The sequence below is a fragment of the Podarcis tiliguerta genome (genome assembly GCF_965153285.1).
Source record: "Podarcis tiliguerta genome assembly, chromosome: 16".
Classification (NCBI taxonomy): Eukaryota; Metazoa; Chordata; class Lepidosauria; order Squamata; family Lacertidae; genus Podarcis; species Podarcis tiliguerta.
The window spans coordinates 28,526,996-28,551,238 of record NC_139549.1 but is presented as its reverse complement, the minus strand read 5'-3'; the positions used below and the strand labels follow the sequence as shown (position 1 = coordinate 28,551,238).

The 24,243-nt window shown below is 43.9% G+C and overlaps 1 protein-coding gene across 2 annotated transcripts in view; it reads right to left on the bottom strand.

The window, feature by feature from the left end:
* LOC310666695 (immunoglobulin lambda-1 light chain-like) overlaps window positions 1-5,878 on the bottom strand; it is a 105,732-nt gene extending 99,854 nt beyond the window's left edge. For both annotated transcript variants that reach the window (XM_083417954.1, XM_083417956.1), the window contains exon 1: window positions 5,795-5,878. In XM_083417954.1, coding sequence (XP_083274080.1) covers window positions 5,795-5,840 — 46 coding nt within the window. In that variant the 5' untranslated portion in view covers window positions 5,841-5,878. The remainder of the gene's footprint in view (window positions 1-5,794) is intronic.
* Window positions 5,879-24,243: the final 18,365 nt, after the last annotated feature.

Sequence of the window (24,243 nt, the reverse complement as noted above, 5' to 3'; positions counted from 1 at the left end):
AATCACAATCTAAATCTTATGCATTCACATTCCCCTTTATTCCCCCACCAGGGAGAAGGGGTGTGTTCAACTTTGGTTGTGTGAAGTTGTGCTTGAAAACAACATTCACTGGAGGTCCTGCTTTGTATTGTTGTGGAAGGATCATAGTTTACATCTAGTTTACATAGATCATCTGTAACCCGAGGTATGGCTGTATTGGCAGTGAACACGGACATGTATATTGTAAATGTGTGAATCTTATTATTCTTCTACATAGTTCATACTCGTTTTGATAAAGCTATGCAGTATCACATATATCTGTTTAGATGCTAATTACTTTTGAAAACCTGGAATATATATTTTGTATTATACAGTGGTACCCCGCAAGACGAATGCCTCGCAAGACGGAAAACCCGCTAGACGAAAGGGTTTTCCGTTTTTCAATGCGCTTCGCAGGACGAATTTCCCTATGGGCTTGCTTCGCAAGACGAAAATGTCTTACGAGTCTTGAGAGTTTTTTTCCGCGCCCCACCCCCTCTTTCTTAGCCGCTAAACCGCTAATAGCCTTTTAGCAGCTAATCCCTTAAGACTTTAATAGCCGCTAATTGCCGCTAAACCGCTAATAGCGCTAATCCGCTAATAGGGTTGCTTCGCAAGACGAAAAAACCGCTAGACGAAGAGACTCGCAGAACGAATTAATTTCGTCTTGTGAGGCACCACTGTCAGCATCGCCCTTGAGCCAGTGTCACCAACTGGACTCATGCACTTCAGCCCCGACTGGGCTAGGCGAGCTGGGTAGCACTTCCAGAAGACCACCTTCCTCACAGGAACAGGTCTAAGTGCTGTGGACTCAGAGCTGTGAGCACCGCAAATCATTCCAACAAGAAGACAGTCGTTGTACAGCAGAGTACAGCAGAGCATAAATCACTTGGACGACAGCGCTGAAGAATATCTTCTTTTATTCACTAACAGCTACTGTACTATACAAACTATATACAAATGGAGATGCTGGACTGCACTGAGTGTTATAGCTGCTTTCTGCAGCAACCTTATCTACACAGAGATAACACTCAGTCTTTTCTCTCCCTAACTGACTCACTCACTGACTCTCTCACTGACCGACTCTCTCACTCACTGTGGTGCTGGAGCAGAATATGTAGATATCAGAACACGCCTCCTCCTCTCTGCAGAATCAGCAGACTGCTCAGGAGATTCTTGGGTATGGGAGGGGTGAAATCTCCTCAACCACTGTATTACACATATAACAATGTATATAATAATATTTTTTAGCAAAATTGGGGGTGGGGTGGATGTCATTTCATGTTCAGATGAAATCGTACAATGGCTATTAGAAAACCATCTCTGCAGATAAACACAACACTGAGATTTTTCAGGAAATTCCACTTGCAACTGTAGTACAATGGTACCATGATACTCAAACAGCTTGGCTCCCAAACAAATCAGCTCCCGAATGCTGCAAACCTGGAAGTAAGTGTTCCAGTTTGAGAACATTTTTCAGAAGCCAAACATCCAACACGACTTTTGCTTGAGTGCAGGAAGCTCCTACAGCCAATCAGAAGCCGTGCCTTGGATTTTGAAGGTTTCGGGAGTCAAACGGACTCCCAGAACTCATTAAGTTTGAGAACCAAGGTACCACTGTATGTAGATTGTGTGGGACTCCTGGCTGGCCCTAGCGTTTTATTTACTTGATACTTTAATTATTTTTAAATATATATATTCATAACAAAATATGGGAGTGGTTTGGAACAATCATACATAAAGCCATACAGCACAGAGGAGCTAGCATGAATAGAATGGGGGGGGGCAGGTAAGCTGACCCACATAATTGATCACAAGACGATATGAATAGCAATGCCCATTAACTCGGTGGGGGCTACCCCCTCAAATATTCCAGAAAGATATTTTTTTCATTGCCATGATGGTGTGTCCTTTCCCACTCCATTTCAAAGGATCTGAGGGCACAAAGGAAATTGAGCTGCTCTACAATGATGGCTCCTTCTCCACTCTAGGGAAGAAGTGCAAAGGTTTTTGTCTCAGTTCTCCATCAGACTGTGGTACTTCCAGCTCCCAGTGCTCTTCCCGGCACCACAGTAATAAACAGCCTCGTTTTCAGCCTGGATATCTGTGACGGTTAAATAGCCAGTGTTCCCAGAGACAGAACCAGTGAATCGATCTGGAATCCCTTCTCCCCTGTCGCTGGTATGAAAGAACACAAAGCGAGGAGCCTGCCCAGGTTTCTGTTGATACCAGCCAATGTAGCCCCAGTTTCTACTGCTACTTTTTGAGCAGGAGAGTCTAAGGCTTTGCCCCAAGGATGCAGATTGTGAGCCAGTCTGAGTCAATGTTTGCTGTGAAAGGACACCTTTGCAAGAAGGAAGAAAAAGAGAAGCCCATGAATCGTTGTTTGTATTTTCAAATATCATGGAAGTCAATTTTATTTTTAATTTTTTTGGTCCTTGATAAATACACATGAGAATAAAAAATTGCTCACGGAACCCTGAATTTTTTTATTGAAAAGAAATACATTGGAAACAAAAAAGAAACATGTCTTAGCGGTGCTTGGTTTATAACAAAGAGCACAACTACATTATCAAATGATCACGGGACATTCAGGAAACATAAGACAGTGCAGCTACATAAGAACATGAATCATCCCCAAAATATAAATGAGCTTCTTATATATGTATCTTAAGTTTGTATATTGTGTGAGCTTCCATTTGCTGGGTGATCTCATTTATATTAGGTCTACTTTGAGACAAACAGACTCTCACCTCCTCATGAACATAAAGAAGCCTTTATCTTTTATGTAATTTCATATTTGTCAGAGTTGAGAATCCCTGCCACAACAATATGTCATGGAGAACTGTAGAAGAATAGCCAACGTTTTTGGAGATAGGTATGGATACTGTTTCTGGTTGTTGTTGATTTGTGTGTGCGCACACACAATACTATACTACCCTGAAATGTTTAGTAGGCTATTAACATTTAAATAAATACTCCAATTTATGTAAGAATGTATGGGAATATCGTATATTGCATTTTTGCATATATATATATATATATATATATATATATATATATATATATATACACAGTGGTACCCCGCAAGACGAATGCCTCGCAAGACGGAAAACCCACTAGACGAAAGGGTTTTCCGTTTTTCGATGCGCTTCGCAGGACGAATTTCCCTATGGCCTTGCTTCGCAAGACGAAAATGTCTGGCGAGTCTTGAGATTTTTTTTCACTCCCCACCCCCTTTTTCTAAGCCGCTAAACCGCTAATAGCCTTTTAGCAGCTAATCCGCTAATCCCTTAAGCCTTTAATAGCCGCTAATAGCTGCTAAATCGCTAATAGCACTAATCCGCTAAGCCGCTAATAGGGTTGCTTCGCAAGACAAAAAAAACCACAAGACGAAGAGACTCGTGGAACGAATTAATTTCATCTTGTGAGGCACCACTGTATATATATATTCTCTTTTATAAGTATATCTGTTCTTTCCCCCCCTCCCCCTCCCCTTCTTTCTTTCCTGTATCACTTTATTTCTTTTAATTGAAATCATTACACACACACACACACACAATTCTCCCATTGGGGATGATAACACCTCTTGCTTCCCTGGCTGGAGGATCTGTGGTGTAGCGTGGGGGGTGCAGGGGGCGCCGGCCGCACCGGGCGCAACATCGGGGGGGGGCACTCGCACTCGCAGCTCTCTGCCAATACCTGGCTCACTCACTCTCTCTCACTGCAGTGCTGGCTGTGCGAATCCGATCCGAGCCTCCGGGTCACCGCCCACTGTGGAGGGGGGGGGCAGGCGTGCGGTGCGGTGCAGAGAGAGAGCGAGGGACTATCTGGGGGAGGGACAGTGCAGCGGGGGGCGCAAATTACTTGCCTTGCCCTGGGTTAGGGGGCGCAAATTACTTGCCTTGCCCCGGGTGTTGACAACCCACGCTACGCCACTGTGGAGGATGGAGTGAAGAAAAAGCCCTGGGGTTTCCATGGGTGCCATGTGGCCTGTTGAACAGAGTTACAAGCCATAACCGCCTCCTTTTGCTCTGGCAGGCTCACTACAGGCACATGGTCCTGCGACGTTGCCCACAAGAGAATGTGGCTAAGGAAGATTCTCTACCCGTGGTCTACTTCCTCTAGACCATGGGTAGGCAAACTAAGGCCCTGGGGCCAGATCCGGCCCATTCGCCTTCTCAATCCGGCCCATGGACAGTCCAGGAATCAGTGTGTTTTTACATGAGTAGAATGTGTCCTTTTATTTAAAATGCATCTCTGGGATATTTGTGGGGCATAGGAAGTGTTGTCTGGAATTGCAACAGGAGCAAGAAGGGTTTTTTTGTGTGTTTCTTTGGGTTAGCCTACCTCCCAACCATAATTGACTCATATGTCCTCAATGCCAGCTTCACTTCTGGGTGGATTTAGGGGGCACACTCCACAGAAAATCCCACAGTTATACTATAAAAAAGCAAAAGCAGTACTAACACCAGCTTCTGCACCTAAACTCAGACACGTATTTGCGGAGGGAATGTTCTTTCACATGTGGTGGACTTGTAAAAGAGTATCGGGGAAAGATCCATAATGAATGTGGAAGTACTTTTCCTCCACCCCACCCCCAAACCAGAGTCCAGAGAATTATCTGTTGGGGATAATTCAGACCGAAATTCCCAGGTGCCAAAAAAGGTTATTTATATATGGTACTACTTGTCCGTTCTTAACCTGAAACTGTTCTTAACGTGAAGCACCACTTTAGCTAATGGGGCCTCCTGCTGCTGCTGTGCCGCTGGAGCACGATTTCTGTTCTCATCCTGAAGCAAAGTTCTTAACCTGAAGTACTATTTCTGGGTTAGCGGAGTCTGTAACCTGAAGCGTATGTAACCTGAGGTACCACTGTATGCACAACTTGCAGACTTAGGAGAACAAGAAGAACATACATTTAGAGAAGATTGGAAAAAGTTTGTTGAATATGTGGGAAATAATTGTGAACAGCTGAATATTTTATTCAGGTCGGCACCCCTGAGGATAGTGCAATATAGCCAGGAGGTTGGAAATTGCAAATAAACAGTGTTCTCACAGGAGGGATGAGTGAGGCGGTTTGTGGGCCCTTTCCCCCTGTTCTTGGCCTTCCTGATTTCTGATTCTTCCGGTGATTTTAGCCATTTCAGCATAATCCATCAACTTGATCTGCCATTCTTCTTTGGTATAAGTCAGCTCCTGAGCGATCCTTGTTTGCAAACTCTAGGGGAAGTGTGAGAGAGAGGTTTTAGTATCAGTTCCCCATCAGATTGTGCCACCGTGGAACACATTACTGCCTGTCACAAAGTCAGCACAGTAATAATCCGCCTCATCTTCAGCCTGGACATTGGAGATGGTTAAATAGTAAGTGTTCCCAGAGACAGAGGGAGTGAACCGATCAGGGATCCCATCTCCCCGGGTGCTGGTAGCATAGAATACAAAACGGGGAGCCTGTCCACTTTTCTGTTGATGCCAGCTATAAGCATACAAGCTGCCACTACTTCTAGAGCAGGAGAGTTTGATAGTTTGACCCAGGAGTACAGACTCAGAGGCAGGCTGGATCAATGTTGTCTGCAATGTGACACCTTTGCAAAAAGAAAAATCAAATAAAAGCACATGAATCATTTCTAGTGTTCTCAAATATTAGGAAAGACTATACCTTTCTTGCTGGTACATGCATCATTTTCTGTGCCCTCAGATTTCAGCAAATTATTATCTTCTTGTGAAAAGTAACAGAAGTCAAGTCAAATAATCCATTAGGTCTCCACAAACATACCTGAACAGTAAGTGAGACATGTGACGAGAACAAGGATCCAGGCCATGGTGAATGTCAAAAGGAGGGTGGATCACACAAACAGATCTCTAATCCTGTGGCATCTCCCTACCACCCTCTTAAATCACCTGGGAAATGAGGCACGAGCAATTATGCAAATACCTCGACACCCGTTGGCCTTGCTAGAAAGAATATGAGGAAATACAGGGAACAACTAGCAGATGACCACAGAACAGATTTTGCATGAAGGGGGTGTTTTCACAGAAGATTGAAGCTTCTATGTATTTTTTAGGTCATGATTGGGGAGCTGTAGAAACAGGGGCTGAATATGGCCTCCCAAAATTATTATTATTATTATTATTATTATTATTATTATTATTATTATTATTATTATTAATTACCCACCCATCTGGCTGGGCTGCCCCAGCCAGTCTGGGCTGCTAACAGTTTACATAATGACATATGAAATTGTCAAACATAAATTTTACATTGCAGGGCTGCCTTCAGAAGTCTTCTGATAGTTGTGTAGTTCTTTATCCCTTTGACATCTGATGGGAGGGCATTCTACTGTCAAGAAGGCCCTCTGCCTGGTTCCCTGTAACCTCACTTCTCTCAGTGAGGGAACCAGCAGAAGACCCTCGGAGGAAGACCTCAGTGTCCGGGCTGAGCAATGGAAGGTGGAGAAGCTCCTTCAGATATTTCCTTTTGTGGCTCTCAGGACGTGCTCAGAACATGCCCTCTTCAGGCCACATGCCTCACTTTCATGGTGCTGTGGCCCCCAATGATTCTGCCTGGCTTGAACATATCCCTGAATGTTGATGATGCTTAATTATAATAATAATAATAGGGACGCAGGTGGTTAAACCACAGAGCCTGGGACTTGCTGATCAGAAGGTTGGCAGTTCAAATCCCCGTGACAGGGTGAGCTCCCGTTGCTCGGTCCCTGCTCCTGCCAACCTAGCAGTTCGAAAGCATGTCAAAGTGCTTCCGGCGGGAAGGTAAACGGCGTTTCCGTGCGCTGCTCTGGTTCACCAGAAGCGGCTTAGTCATGCTGGCCACATGACCCGGAAGCTGTACGCTGGTTCCCTCAGCCAATAAAGCAAGATGAGCGCTGCAACCCCAGAGTCGGTCACGACTGAACCTAATGGTCAGGGGTCCCTTTACCTTTAATAATAATAATATGCAAGCGTATTTAAGCACTCCTTGTTCAAAGAAGCCAACCCACCACCCTCCTTTCTCAGATTCAGGGACTCACAACAAAGGTGGGAATTAAGAAATAAAATCAGCTCCTGAAGCTTTGTCCAGGTTGCAATGGAAACTTCTCTCCATTGCAAACTGTGATTACAGGGGGGGGGAGTGGCTCATCAGCACTGCTCCTGATGCAAGTGTCTCCTAAGCGAGTCGTCAGGCATAAGAAAAAGCATTCTGACGCTTCGCTTCACCCCAACAGTTCAGTTTTTGTAACAATTTTCCATTTCGTAATATAATTCACTATTTTTTTTAAAAAACGGGTAGGTGGCCCAACATTGTCCCCTGGAGGTTGAAGCCAGAACAGCAGACACCACAAAACGCCTGCATCACATTTCAAAGCAAAATACTGGAAACACAATCTAGTCAGTCTTAGTTACAGGTACATAGCCGTGTTGGTCTGCCATAGTCGAAACAAAATAAAAAAATTCCTTCCAGTAGCACCTTAGAGACCAACTGAGTTTGTTATTGGTATGAGCTTTTGTGTGCATGAAGAATCTGAAGAAGTGTGGATTTCCAAGGTATGACTGTATTTTTTTTTATTATTATTTTGAGAAAACGCAAGCCGAAAACTCACCCACTAATCCAAGATGAAATGATTATTTAATTAAGGATTTTCTTCATAGCTGTAATTTCAGCAGTGCTCTTCTAAGGTTGAATTTGAATTTATGACATTCCAAATGAAGTTTACATAATAAATTCCAGTTTTCAAGGAATCCCACTCTGCCCGCTTTGGATCCTTTTTGCATCTTGACAATATCTGTTAGCTTTCTAGTTTCAATTTTATTAATCCAAGACTTGGATTTCACAGCAAATCATGATCTCAGTATTCGGGGAGTAATGCTAAGTAACAGCTTCTCTCTGTTACACCTTTTCACACTCTTTGGTTCTGTTTTCCACATTTTGACACCAGAAGAAGAAGAAGGAGGAGGAGGAGGAGGAGGAGGAGAAGAAGAAGAAGAAGAAGAAGAAGAAGAAGAAGAAGAAGAAGAAGAAGAAGAAGAAGAAGAAGAAGAAGAAGTCAAAGTCCTTATTAATGCTTTTAGTTCATTTTCTCCACAGATATATAATTTTGCCTTATATTCATGTTTCTGTACAACAATTTTCCCTGGGGTCAAAAGGAAAGCACTTCAGAAGGACATTTTCCTGCGCTTGCCATGGAGAAGATCTTGTAATAACAACAACAACAATAATAATAATAATTTATTTATACCCCACCCATCTAGCTGGGTTTCCCCAGCCACTCTGGACGGCTCCCAACGGAATATTAAAAACACGATAAAAAATCGGACCCAGGACGTTTTGCATGCAAAACAGGTGTTCTCCCCTGAGCTTTGGCCCTTCTAAGTCGGAAGTGGCTTTATTGCCAACAAGGCCAGTGAAAACATGAAGAGCATTGTTTATTGGGACATGTATCATATATTTAATGCAAGATCATATCTCCAATAGGATTCTTTAGTCTAAATAACTTGATAACTTTTAATGCACGTTCTTGTCGAAAACTGACAAAACTCATTCATGTGCAGCTATGCTCTTGAATGATTCAGGATTCTGCACTCATAAGAAAGGAGAGAGAAGGTTTTTGTCTCAGTTCCCCATCAGATTATTTCACTGTGGAACGTGGAACTGCCAAACTCGAAGTCACAACAAAAATAAACTGCTTCATCTGCAGCCTCGATGTTAGAGATAGTTAATGAGCCACCAGAGTCAGAACCGGTGAAGCGAGCTGGGACCCCTTCTCCCCGGGTGCTGGATCCATACCACAGAAAACGGGGAGGCTGTCCAGGTTTCTGTTGATACCAGCTAATATCATCCCAGCGAGTACCACCATTTCTAGAGCAGGAGAGTGTAGCAGTTTGGCCCAGAGACACCGACTGGGAGGCAGGCTGAGTCAAACTGGGTTGTGAAGTGACACCTTTCATAAAAAAGAGAGAAAGGAACCATGACTTTGGCATTCAAATACCACAGAAGCTTGATCTCCCTCTGGCAGATCAAGTTTTGATGTTGCCCTACATGATGTGCGTCTTCCACGCTCTTACCTGAGCAGTAGCTGAGAAGTGACAGTAAAAGCAGGTACCATGCCATGGTAAGGACTCTTTTAGAGTCTGACTAAAGATCTAGATGGGATCTTCTTCCCCCTCTCTGAAATCCCCCGGAAATGCCAAATGTCTCCTTCGCGCAGATTGGTTGTATGTTCATTGGTTCTGCAAGAGTGTCTTTATCTACTTGCTTCTCTCCGTGGAAAGCCAATGATCAAAGGAGAAATTTGCATGATGATGTTGAGGGCAGGCCTCACTCTGGCCAAGATAAAAATTAGGGGGTCATAGTGTTACCAAGTACAGTCATACCCCAGCTCCCAAACATCTTGGGAGTTGAATGTTCTGGTTCCCGAAGGACTGAAAACCGGAAGTGAGTGTTCCTGTTTTCGAACGTTCTTTAGGAAGCCAAATGTTTGATGGGGCTTCCAATTGGCTGCAGGAGCTTCCTGCAGCCAAAGCCACTTCCGACCCTAGGGAGGAGGTGGTGTTGCGGGCTTCCCGCCCCCAACACCCGCGCGGGGGCTGGCTCCCAGCTCCACGCGTACAGGGGGAATCCTCTGCCGCGTCATCCCCTCGTCAGCCTATCAGCTGGCTCAGGGGGCGTGGCTTCCCGCATTTAAGGCAAGCGCGGCAGAGGAGCTTCCTCTTTGCCGCCATTCAGCTTGGGAATTTCCCACCCACCCTCCCTTTAAGTTTCTCCTTTGACCTTGCTATGGAGCTCGGTTGGTCACTGTTAAGGGGCTTGGTAGGAATTTTTCCACTTGGCAAATTGGCACCGGCCATTTGGTTTTTTCGCCTACCTCATAGCAAACGTCACAGCTTTCCCTGTATTGGCGGTTAGGCATTGGCAGGGGTATTGTTATGCAAATGAAGTGGGGGGAAGGAAGCGCCATCACCTTCCCCAAGGGGTAAAGGACTCTGGGGGCATGGCCCCGTCCGAAGCCTATGGAGGCCAGGGTCCAATGCCTAAGCCAATACCGTCCATCACCTGTAACCAATAAAGTTGTGGCCAATTTTTGCCCATTAACCTTAATTATTGTGTCTTGTGTCATGGATACTGTTTCTGGTTGTTGTTGTTTTGTTTGTGCGCACACACAATACTATACTACCCTGAAATGTTTAGTAGGCTATTAACATATACATAAGTACTCCAATTTATATAAGAATGTATGGGAATATCGTATATTGCATTTTTGCATATATATATATATATATATATATATATATATATATGACACGGGTGGCGCTGTGGGTTAAACCACAGAGCCTAGGACTTGCCGATCAGAAGGTCAGCAGTTCAAATCCCCACAGTGCAAGTAGATAAATAGGTACCGCTCCGGCGGGAAGGTAAACAGTGTTTCCTTGCGCTGCTCTGGTTCGCCAGAAGCGGCTTAGTCATGCTGGCCACATGACCCAGAAGCTGTAGGCCGGCTCACTCAGCCGATAAAGTGAGATGAGCACCGCAACCCCAGAGTTGGCCACGACTGGAACTAATGGTCAGGGGTTCCTATATATATATATATATATATATATATATATATATTCTCTTTTATAAGCATATCTGTTGTTCTTTTTTTCTCTCCCCCTCACCTTTTTTTATTCTGTATCACTTCACACACACACACACACACACACACACACACACAAACATGATTCTCCCAGTGGTGATGATAATGCCTCTTGCTTCCCAGGCTGGAGGATGGAGTTTGCCTGTTGAACAGAGTTACGAGTCATAACCGCCTCCTTTTGCTCTGGCGGGCTCACTACAGGCACATGGTCCTGTGACGTTGCCCACAAGGGATTGTGGCTAAGGAAGATTCTCTACCCGTAGTCTACTTCCTCTAGACCATGGGTAGGCAAACTAAGGCCCTGGGGCCGGATCTGGCCCAATCGCCTTCTCAGTCCGGCCCATGGACAGTCCAGGAATCAGTGTGTTTTTACATGAGTAGAATGTGTCCTTTTATTTAAAATGCATCTGTGGGATATTTGTGGGGCATAGGAATTCATTCATTTTTTTTCTTTCCAAAATATAGTCTGGCCCCCCACAAGGTCTGAGGGACAGTGGACCGGCCCCCTGCTGAAAAAGTTTCCTGATCCTCAAACTGGGTCAAAAGTGTTGTCTGGAATTGCAACAGGAGCAAGAAGGGTTTTTTTGTGTTTTCTTGGGTTAGCCTACCTCCCAACCATAATGGACTCATATGTCCTCAATGCCACCTTCACTTCTGGGTGGATTTAGGGGGCACACTCCACAGAAAAACCCACAGTTATACTATAAAAAAGCAAAAGCAGCACTAACACCAGCTTCTGCACCTAAACTCAGACACGTATTTGCGGAGGGAATGTTCTTTCACATGTGGTGGACTTGTAAAAGAGTATTGGGAAAAGATCCATAATGAATGTGGAGGAAAAGTACTTTCCTCCACCCCACCCCCAAACCAGAGTCCAGAGAATGATCTGTTGGGGATAATTCAGACCGAAATTCCCAGGTGCCAAAAAAGGTTATTTATATATGGTACTACCGTGACCCCAAAATGGAAAAACAAGTGAGGTCCCAACCAAAGAAAATGGCAACTTAAGCTGACAGAATACAGTGGTACCTCGGGTTAAATACTTAATTCGTTCCGGAGGTCCCTTCTTAACCTGAAACTGTTATTAACGTGAAGCACCACTTTAGCTAATGGGGCCTCCTGCTGCTGCCGTGCCGCCGGAGCACGATTTCTGTTCTCATCCTGAAGCAAATTTCTTAACCTGAAGTACTATTTCTGGGTTAGCGGAGTCTGTAACCTGAAGCGTATGTAACCTGAGGTACCACTGTATGCACAACTTGCAGACTTAGAATAGGAGAACAAGAAGAACATACATTTAGAGAAGATTGGAAAACGTTTGTTGAATATGTGAGAAATAATTGGGAACAGCTGAATATTTTATTCAGGTTGGCACCCCTGAGGAGAATGCAATATAGCTAGGAGGCTGGAAATTGCAAATAAACAGTGTTCTCACAGGAGGGATGAGTGAGGCGGTTTGTGGTCCTTTTCCCCCTGTTCTTGGCCTTCCTGATTTCTGATTCTTCCGGTGATTTTAGCCATTTCAGCATAATCCATCAAGTTGATCTGCCATTCTTCTCTGGTATAAGTCAGCTCCTGAGCGATCCTTGTTTGCAAACTCTAGGGGAAGTGTGTGAGAGAGGTTTTTGTATCAGTTCCCCATCAGATTGTACCACCGTGGAACACATTACTGCCTATCACAAAGTCAGCACAGTAATAAACCGCCTCATCTTCAGCCTGGACATTGGAGATGGTTAAATAGTAAGTGTTCCCAGAGACAGAGGGAGTGAACCGATCAGGGATCCCATCTCCCCGGGTGCTGGTAGCATAGAACACAAAACGGGGAGCCTGTCCACCTTTCTGTTGATGCCAGCTATAAGCAAACAAGCTGCCACTACTTCTAGAGCAGGGGAGTTTGACAGTTTGACCCGGGAGCACAGACTCAGAGGCAGGCTGGATCAATGTTGTCTGCGATGTGACACCTTTGCAGAAAGAAAAATCAAATAAAAGCACACAAATCATTTCCAGTGTTCTCAGATATTAGGAAAGACTATTGTAGAAGACAAATAGCTTTCTTGCTGGTACATGGATCATTTTCTGTGCCCTCAGATTTCAAAAAATGATTATCTTCTCGTGAAAACTAACAGAAGTCAAGTCAAATAATACATTAGGTCTCCACAAACATACCTGAACAGTAAGTGAGACATGTGACGAGAACAAGGATCCAGGCCATGGTGAATGTCAAAAGGAGGGCAGATCCCACAAACAGATCTCTAGTCTGGTGGCACCTCCCTACCACCCTCTTAAATCACCTGGGAAATGAGGCACGAGCAATTATGCAAATACCTCGACACCCGTTGGCCTTGCTAGAAAGAATATGAGGAAATACAGGGAACAACTAGCAGATGACCACAGAACAGATTTTGCATGAAGGGGGTGTTTTCACAGAAGATTGAAGCTTCTATGTATTTTTTAGGTCATGATTGGGGAGCTGTAGAAACAGGGGCTGAATATGGCCTCCCAAAATTATTATTATTATTATTATTATTATTATTATTATTATTATTATTATTATTATTAATTACCCGCCCATCTGGCTGGTCTGCCCCAGCCACTCTGGGCAGCTAACAGTTTACATAAAGACATATGAAAATGTCAAACATCAATTTTCCATTGCAGGGCTGCCTTCAGAAGTCTTCTGATAGTTGTGTAGTTCTTTATCCCTCTGACAACTGATGGGAGGGCATTCCAGAGGCAGGGTGCCACTGTCAAGAAGGTCCTCTGCCTGGTTCCCTGTAACCTCACTTCTCGCAGTAAGGGAACCAGCAGAAGACCCTCGGAGGAAGACTTCAGTGTCCGGGCTGAGCAATGGAAGGTGGAGAAGCTCCTTCAGATATTTCCTTTTGTGGCTCTCGGGACGTGCTCAGAACATGTCCTCTTCAGGCCACATGCCTCACTTTCATGGTGCTGTGGCCCCCAATGATTCTGCCTGGCTTGAACATATCCCTGAATGTTGATGATGCTTAATAATAATAATAATAATAATAATATGCAAACGTATTTAAGCACTCCTTGTTGAAAGAAGCCAACCCACCACCCTCATTTCTCATATTCAGGGACTCACAACAAAGGTGGGAATTAAGAAATAAAATCAGCTCCCGAACTCTGAAGCTTTGTCCAGGTTGCAATGGAAACTTCTCTCCATTGCAAACTGTGATTAGGGGGGGGGGGGAGTGGCTCATCAGCACTGCTCCCTCATGCAAATGTCTCCTAAGCGAGTCGTCAGGCATAAGAAAAAACATTCTGACGCTTCGCTTCACCCCAACAGTTCAGTTTTTGTAGCAATTTTCCGTTTTGTAATATAATTCACTATTTTTTAAAAAAACGGGTAGGTGGCCCAACATTGTCCCCTGGAGGTTGAAGCCAGAACAGCAGACACCACAAAACGCCTGCATCACATTTCAAAGCAAAATACTGAAATCACAATCTAAATCTTATGCATTCACATTCCCCTTTATTCCCCCACCAGGGAGAAAGGGTGTGTTCAACTTTGGTTGTGTGAAGTTGTGCTTGAAAACAACATTCACGGGAGGTCCTGCTTTGTATTGTTGTGGAAGGATCATAGTTTACAGTGGATGCCTGGGTTGCGAATGTGATTCATACGGAAGGCACATTTGCAACCCGCAGCGGCGCATCTGCACATGCGCTGCTTGCGATTTAGCGCTTCTGCACATGTGAAACCGTCGAAACCCGGAAGTAACCCGTTCCGGTACTTCCGGGTTTTGGTGGGTCCGTAACCCGAAAAAACGCAACCTGAAGCGTCTGTAACCTGAGGTATGGCTGTATTGGCAGTGAACACGGACATGTGTATTGTAAATGTGTGAATCTGTTTATTCTTCTACATAGTTCATACTCGTTTTGATAAAGCTATGCAGTATCACATGTAATTACTTTTGAAAACCTGGAATATATATTTTGTATTATATTACACATATAACAATGTATATAATAATATTTTTTAGCAAAATTGGGGGTGGGGTGGATGTCATTTCATGTTGAGATGAAAGCGTCAAATGGCTATTAGAAAACCATCTCTGCAGATAAACCCAACACTGAGATTTTTCAGGAAATTCCACTTGCAATTGTAGTACAATGGTACATTGGTACTCAGACAGCTTGGCTCCCAAACAAATCAGCTCCCGAATGCTGCAAACCTGGAAGTAAGTGTTCCAGTTTGAGAACATTTTTCAGAAGCCAAACATCCAACACGACTTGAGTGCAGGAAGCTCCTACAGCCAATCGGAAGCCGTGCCTTGGATTTTGAAGGGTTTCGGGAGTCAAACGGACTCCCAGAACTCATTAAGTTCGAGAACCAAGGTACCACTGTATGTAGATTGTGTGGGACTCCTGGCTGGCCCTAGCGTTTTATTTACTTGATACTTTAATTATTTTTAAATATATATACAGAGGTACCCCGCAAGACGAAATTAATTCATTCTGCGAGTTTTTTCGTTCTACGAGTTTTTTCGTCTTGCGAAGCACCACTGTGCATTGATGGTTTCCCATAGGAATGCATTGGAGGTTTTTTTTAAAAAGGCGCAAGACGTTTCGTCTTGCGAAGCAAGCCCATAGGGAAATCCGTCTTGTGAAGCAACTCAGAAAACGGAAAACTCTTTCGTCTTGCGAGTTTTTCGTCTTCCGAGGCATTCGTCTTGCGGGGCACCACTGTATTCATAACAAAATATGGGAGTGGTTTGGAACAATCATACATAAAGCCATACAGCACAGAGGAGCCAACATGAATAGAATGGGGGGGGGCAGGTAAGCTGACCCACATAATTGATCACAAGACGATATGAATAGCAATGCCCATTAACTCGGTGGGGGCTACCCCCTCAAATATTCCAGAAAGATATTTTTTCCATTGCCAGGATGGTGTGTCCTTTCCCCCTCCATTTCAAAAGATCTGAGGGCACAAAGGAAATTGAGCTGCTCTACAATGATGGCTCCTTCTCCACTCTAGGGAAGAAGTGCAAAGGTTTTTGTCTCAGTTCTCCATCAGACTGTGGTACTTCCAGCTTCTAGTGCCCTCCCCGGCACCACAGTAATAAACGGCCTCGTCTTCAGCCTGGATATCTGTGACGGTTAAATAGCCAGTGTTCCCAGAGACAGAACCAGTGAATCGATCTGGAATCCCTTCTCCCCTGTCGCTGGTATGAAAGAACACAAAGCGAGGAGCCTGCCCAGGTTTCTGTTGATACCAGCCAATGTAGCCCCAGTTTCTACTGCTACTTTTTGAGCAGGAGAGTCTAAGGCTTTGCCCCATGGATGCAGATTGTGAGGCAGGCTGAGTCAATGTTTGCTGTGAAAGGACACCTTTGCAGGAAGGAAGAAAAAGATAAGCCCATGAATCGTTGTTTGTATTTTCATATATCATGGAAGTCAATTTTATTTTTTATTTTTTTGGTCCATGATAAATACACATGAGAAATAGTTTGCTGTAGGCTCATTAGCCCACCAGAACCATACCTGAGCAGTAAGCGAGAAAGCTAAACAGAACAAGGATCCAGGCCATGATGAAAGTCAAAAGGAGGATGAGCCTCAGATGGGGAAAAAAATCTGTGTCTAATCTAGCTGCACATATCCCCTCCTCTTTTGAATACCCCAGGAGCCAGGAAATAATTTGACATGCAAATATGTCAACACCCATCGGCTTTTCTGGAGACATTATGAAGAACTGTGTTGAAGTTCTGAAAAAGTACCCTGGAACAGATTTTGCATGAAAGGGGCCATTTAAAAGAAGAGATAAGGTTTTATGTTTTGTCTGGGTTCTTTCTCAGGGCCACACTTTCAGAATAAAAAATTGCTCACGGAACCCTGATTTTTTTTTATTGAAAAGAAATACATTGGAAACCAAACAGAAACAAGTCTTAGCGGTGCTTGATTTATAAAAAAGAGCACAACTACTTTATCATATGATCACGGGACATACAGGAAATATAAGACAGTGCAGCTACATAAGAACATGAATCATCCCCAAAATATAAATGAGCTTATTATATATGTATCTTAAGTTTGTATATTGTGTGAGCTTCCATTTGCTGGGTGATCTCATTAGGTCTACTTTGAGACAAACAGACTCTCACCTCCTCATGAACATAAAGAAGCCTTTATCTTTTATGTAATTTCATATTTGTCAGAGTTGAGAATCCCTGTCACAACAATATGTCATGGAGAACTGTAGAAGAATAGCCAACGGTTTTGGAGATAGGCATGGATACTGTTTCTGGTTGTTGTTGTTTTGTGTGTGCGCACACACAATACTATACTACCCTGAAATGTTTTAGTAGGCTATTAACATTTACATAAGTACTCCAAACTAAGGCCCTGGGGCTGGATCCGGCCCAATCGCCTTCTCAATCCGACCCATGGACAGTCCAGGAATCAGGAATCCAATTTATGTAAGAATATATGGGAATATCGTATATTGCATTTTTGCATATATATATATATATATATATATGACGCAGGTGGCGCTGTGGGTTAAACCACAGAGCCTAGGACTTGCCGATCAGAAGGTCAGCAGTTCAAATCCCCACAGTGCAAGTAGATAAATAGGTACCGCTCCAGCGGGAAGGTAAAAGGTGTTTTCGTGCGCGCTCTGGTTCGCCAGAAGCGGCTTAGTCATGCTGGCCACATGACCTGGAAGCTGTAGGCCGGCTCCCTCAGCCGATAAAGTGAGATGAGCACCGCAACCCCAGAGTCAGCTATGACTGGACCTAATGGTCAGGTGTATATATATATATATATATATATATATATATATATATATATACACATACACACACACACACACACACACACTCTTTTATAAGTATATCTGTTGTTCTTTTTTTCTCCCCCTCACCTTCTTTTGTATAAGTAAGCCCATGAGCGATCCTTGTTTGCAAACTCTAGGGGAAGTGTGAGAGAGAGGTTTTTGTATCAGTTCCTCATCAGATTGTGCCACCGTGGAACACATTACTGCCTGTCACCCAGTCAACACAGTAATAAACCGCCTCGTCTTCAGCCTGGACATTGGAGATGGTTAAATAGTAAGTGTTCCCAGAGGTGGAGGCAGCGAACCGATCAGCGATCCCGTCTCCCCGGGTGCTGGTATAATAGAACACAAAACGAGGAGCCTGTCCACCTTTCTGTTGATACCAGCTATAAGTATGCAGGCTGCCACTACTTCTAGAGCAGGAGAGTTTGACAGTTTGACCCGGGAGCACAGATTCAGAGGCAGGCTGGATCAATGTTGTCTGCGATGTGACACCTTTGCAGAAAGAAAAATCAAATAAAAGCACACAAATCATTTCCAGTGTTCTCAAATATTAGGAAAGACTATAGCTTTCTTGCTGGTACATGCATCATTTTCTGTGCCCTCAATTTTTGGAAGATTTTTATCTTCTTGTGAAAAGTAACAGAAGTCAAGTCAAATAATACGTTAGGTCTCCACAAACATACCTGAACAGTAACTGAGACATGTGGCGAGAACAAGGATCCAGGCCATGGTGAATGTCAAAAGGAGGGTGGATCACACAAACAGATCTCTAGTCTGGTGGCACCTCCCTACCACCCTCTTAAATCACCTGGGAAATGAGGCGCAAGCAATTATGCAAATACCTCGACACCCGTTGGCCTTGCTAGAAAGAATATGAGGAAATACAGGGAACAACCAGAAGATGACCACAGAATAGATTTAGCATGAAGGGGGTGTTTTCACAGAAGATTGAAGCTTCTATGTATTGCTTAGGTCATGATTGGGGAGCTGTAGAAACAGGGGCTGAACATGACTTCCCAAAATTATTATTATTATTATTATTATTATTATTATTATTATTATTATTACTACCCGCCCATCTGGCAGGGCTACCCCAGCCACTTGGGCGGCTAACAGTTTACATAAAGACATAGTAAAATGTCAAACATAAATTTTCCATTGCAGGGCTGCCTTCAGATGTCTTCTAAAAGTCTGATAGTTGTTTATTTCTTTGACATCTGATGGGAGGGCGTTCCACAGGGCGGGTGCCACCACCAAGAAGGCCCTCTACCTGGTTCCCTGTAACTTGGCTTCTCTCAGTGAGGGAACCAGCAGAAGACCCTCGGAGGAAGACCTCAGTGTCCGGGCTGAGCAATGGAAGGTGGAGAAGATCCTTCAGATATTTCCTTTTGTGGCTCTCAGGATGTGCTCAGAACATGTCCTCTTCAGGCCACATGCCTCACTTTCATGGTGCTGTGGCCCCCAATGATTCTGCCTGGCTTGAACATATCCCTGAATGTTGATGATGCTTAATAATAATAATAATAATAATAATAATATGCAAACGTATTTAAGCACTCCTTGTTGAAAGAAGCCAACCCACCACCCTCCTTTCTCAGATTCAGGGACTCACAACAAAGGTGGGAATTAAGAAATAAAATCAGCTCCTGAACTCTGAAGCTTTGTCCAGGTTGCAATGGAAACTTCTCTCATTGCAAACTGTGATTACAGGGGGGGGGAGTGGCTCATCAGCACTGCTCCTCATGCAAATGTCTCCTAAGCGAGTCGTCAGGCATAAGAAAAAACATTCTGTCGCTTCGCTTCACCCCAACAGTTCAGTTTTTGTAGCAATTTTCCATTTTGTAATATAATTCACTATTTTTTAAAAAACGGGTAGGTGGCCCAACATTGTCCCCTGGAGGTTGAAGCCAGAACAGCAGACACCACAAAACGCCTGCATCACATTTCAAAGCAAAATACTGAAATCACAATCTAGTCAATCTTAGTTACAGGTACGTAGCCGTGTTGGTCTGCCATAGTCGAAACAAAATAAAAAAATTCCTTCCAGTAGCAACTTAGAGACCAACTGAGTTTGTTATTGGTATGAGCTTTTGTGTGCATGAAGAATCTGAAGAAGTGTGGATTTCCAAGGTATGACTGTATTTTTTATTATTATTATTTTGAGAAAACGCAAGCCGAAAACTCACCCACTAATCCAAGATGAAATGATTATTTAATTAAGGATTTTCTTCATAGCTGTAATTTCAGCAGTGCTCTTCTAAGGTTGAATTTGAATTTATGACATTCCAAATGAAGTTTACATAATAAATTCCACTTTTCAAGGAATCCCACTCTGCCCGGTTTTGATCCTTTTTGCATCTTGACAATACCTGTTAGCTTTCTAGTTTCAATTTTATTAATCCAAGACTTGGATTTCACAGCAAATCATGATCTCAGTATTCGGGGAGTAATGCTAAGTAACAGCATCTCTCTGTTACACCTTTTCGCACTCTTTGGTTCAGTTTTCCACATTTTGACACCAGAAGAAGAAGAAGAAGAAGAAGAAGAAGAAGAAGAAGAAGAAGAAGAAGAAGAAGAAGAAGTCCTTATTAATGCTTTTAGTTCATTTTCTCCACAGATATATAATTTTGCCTTATATTCATGTTTCTGTACAACAATTTTCCCTGGGGTCAAAAGGAAAGCACTTCAGAAGGACATTTTCCTGCGCTTGCCATGGAGAAGATCTTATAATAATAATAATAATAATAATAATAATAATAATAATAATAATTTATACCCCACCCATCTAGCTGGGTTTCCCCAGCCACTCTGGACGGCTCCCAACGGAATATTAAAAACACAATAAAAAATCGGACGCAGGACATTTTGCATGCAAAACAGGACATTTTTGCATGCAAAACGCGCAGATTGGTTGCATGCTCATTGGTTCTGCAAGAGTGTCTTTATCTACTTGCTTCTCTCCGTGAAAAGCCAATGATCAAAGGAGAAATTTGCATGATGATGTTGAGGGCAGGCCTCACTCTGGCCAAGATAAAAATTAGGGGGTCATAGTGTTACCAAGTACAGTCATATCCCGAAGGACTGAATACCGGAAGTGAGTGTTCCTGTTTTCGAACGTTCTTTAGGAAGCCAAATGTTTGATGGGGCTTCCAATTGGCTGCAGCCACTTCCGACCCTAGGGAGGAGGTGGTGTTGCGGGCTTCCCGCCCCCAACACCTGCGCGGGGGCTGGCTCCCAGCTCCACGCGTACAGGGGGAATCCTCTGCCGCGTCATCCCCTCGTCAGCCTATCAGCTGGCTCAGGGGGCGTGGCTTCCCGAATTTAAGGCAAGCGCGGCAGAGGAGCTTCCTCTTTGCCGCCATTCAGCTTGGGAATTTGGCCTGGACATGGAGATGCAAAGTCGTGGAGGGAAAGTTCCTTCATATGTGGTGGACTTGTAAAAGGGAAAGAGAGTATTGGGAAATGATCCATAATGAATTGAAAAAAAATGTTTCAAAGTACTCCCCACCCCACCCCCAGAGTCCTCTCTGTTGGGGATAATTGAGACTGAAATTCCCATGTGTCAAAAAAGGTGATTTATGTATGCCACTATTGCAGTCCGTGTTTTGTTATCCCCCAAATAGAAAACAAGCGAACTCCCAACTAAAGAAGACTGGCAACTTAAGTTGACAGAATATGCACAAGAGAACAAGAAGAACATATGTTCAGAGAAGATTGGAAAACATTTATTGAATATATGGGAAATAATTGTCTACAGCTGAAGACATTGGCAGCATTAAGATAAATTCAAGTGTTGATAGATGCAATAATGGAATACTGAATAGTATAGGTTTTTTGTAAAATATGCAGGGATTTATGATATGTGAAATGAACCATGGAAAGAGAAGAAGGGAAGTCATTGCTATTTTAAGGATGTAAAAATGAGTACAGTGAGTACAATGAGTACAAGACGAAATTAATTCGTTCTGCGAGTTTTTTCGTTCTACGAGTTTTTTCGTCTTGCGAAGCACCAATGTGTATTGATGGTTTCCCATAGGAATGCATTGGCGGTTTTAAAAAAAAGGCGCAAGACGTTTCGTCTTACGAAGCAAGCCCATAGGGAAATCCGTCTTGCGAAGCAACTCAGAAAATGACAAACTCTTTCGTCTTGCGAATTTTTCGTCTTCTGAGGCATTCGTCTTGCGAGGTACCACTGTATTTAAAATTGGAAAACAGAAAATTTAATAAAAATTATATAAAAAAAGGGGGGGAGGCCTGGACTTTCCCCCCAGTTGTGAGAATTTACAAAGCTTTCCACAGCTTGAATCGTGTGTTAACTGAATGAGAGCTAGGTTGCATTGGCTTCTGTTGTGTGCACGCTTAGAAGTTATCGTTTGATTTCTGTGCCTGAATGAGTAGGAAAGACGGGGCAGTTGGCGGTGGAAACTTGAGCAGATATGTCCTTCCTGAGGATGTCCTGCTTCATTTGCTCCACAGGTGCAGGTGGTTCACGGGCTTTCTGTGACTGGTAAATTCTATGAGATATGGGGAAGTTGGTCCATCTTACAGGCCAAAAGTAGACAGCCAACATTCTACATACAGTGGTACCTCAGGTTAAGTACTTAATTCGTTCCGGAGGTCCGTTCTTAACCTGAAACTGTTCTTAACCTGAAGCACCACTTTAGCTAATGGGGCCTCACGCTGCCGCCGTGTGATTTCTGTTCTCATCCTGAAGCAAAGTTCTTAACCCGAGGTACTATTTCTGGGTTAGCGGAGTCTGTAACCTGAAGCGTATGTAACCTGAGGTACCACTGTACAAGATTTGAGAAAATGTGTGTGGGGTGGTGGGGAGGACAAAGCCCCACCCATTAATCAGAGCTGAATTCAGACGTGCAAGTTCTGCCAGGGTCTACATCAGGTGCAAATGTGAATTCACATAGCCGGAAGTGAAGTTGAGCAAAGAATTTCTAGGAGTCCCGTTGCTGAAGCAGCACCCTCCTTGAGACGTTTTCAGGTCGACCATTTTGTATCTGATAGCTTGTAAGGGTTGAATTTGCATGAACTGCAAAACCTCATTTAATATAAAAGGATATATAAAAGGATGTCATATAGAGGAGGGAGAAAGGTTGTTTTCTGCTGCTCCAGAGAAGCGGACACGGAGCAATGGATCCAAACTACAAGAAAGAAGATACCACCTAAACATTAGGAAGAACTTCCTGACAGTAAGAGCTGTTCGACAGTGGAATTTGCTGCCGAGGAGTGTGGTGGAGTCTCCTTCTTTGGAGGTCTTTAAGCAGAGGCTTGACAACCATATGTCAGGAGTGCTCTGATGGTGTTTCCTGCTTGGCAGGGGGTTGGACTCGATGGCCCTTGTGGTCTCTTCCAACCCTATGATTCTATGAAACGGTGGTGTCAGAGACTGGACTGAAGAGGAGAAGGAGTGGGAGGGGTGTCCCCTCCCCCCCTTCTCCAGTAGCTTCCAGAGAGAAGGAAGGCAATCCTGATGTACAGCAGGGCTTGGAGGAAGATAGCAGCTCAGAGATAGGCAGACAGCAGAGTTAGGAGAAGGGGGAGGGGAGGCAGAGCAGCTAGCTGACACGTCACTGGACAGCATAACCGACCCCCCTTCTCCCAAAACGCGGCCTTCATTAAGGGTGCAAGAACAAAGAGCGCAGAGACAATTGTCCACAGACAGATGCCGTAGGAACAGGTGTTGTTGCTGGAGGGGAGAGGCGGAGGAGCTCAGTGCGAACAACTCCATTATGGAGGAATGTCCGGAATTCTTTGTCCTTACCGCGATGACTGAATAAATCACATGTATAATAATAATAATAATTGTCAGGGAGAGGCAAACGGGAAAAGATGAAAGGACAGAAACCAGCAGTTATAGAGAGCCGAAAGAGATTATAAGCAGCCTGTCATCAGACAGTCAGTCTGACGCAGAGGGGGAGGAGGACGGGCCAGACACAAGTCTAGCTGAACACAGAGTAAACAGAAGGAGGAGCCTTAGCCGATGGGGATGCTGGGTAAGGAGAAAGAGAAAGTAAGATCAGAGGGAACAACTGTCCACAGGGGAAGGACGCATAATAGTAACGCTGGAGATGTACGTTTGAACTTTGTCTAATAAATCAAATAGTTTGGAAATTGGCTGGGAGCCCGGAGCCTTATCTATGCCAGCTGGCCAGCATTAAGTTTCTGACAATAATAATAATAATAATAATAATAATAATAATAATAATAATTTATTTATACCCTGCCCATCTGGATGGCTTCCAACAGAATATTAAAATACAGTAGTCTATTAAACATTAAAAGCTTCCTTAAATAGGGCTCCCTTCAGATGTCTTCTAAAAGTCAGATAGTTGTTTTTCTCTTTGACATCTGGTGGGAGGGTGTTCCACAGGGCAGGTGCCACTACCGAGAAGGTCCTCTGCCCGGTTCCCTGTAACTTGGCTTCTCGCAGTGAGGGAACCACCAGAAGGCCCTCGGATTTGGACCTCAGTGTCCGGGCAGAACAATGGGGGTGGAGACGCTGCTTCAGGTATACTGGACCGAGGCCGTTTAGGGCTTTAAAGGTCAGCACCAACACTTTGAATTATGCTCGGAAACGTACTGGGATCCAATATAAGGACTGGTTTGACAGGCCAGTGGCCTGTTTTGACAAGATCATGCCAAAATTGTGGACCTCTGCGTAATGGTGGGATGTGTCACTGTCTCAAGGCAAATCTAAAAAAAAATGTAGTATAATCACTGACAACTGGGAAACACTGGCCTGCGAGCGCTCCAGTTGGAGAACAGCCTTTACCAAAGCTGTCATGG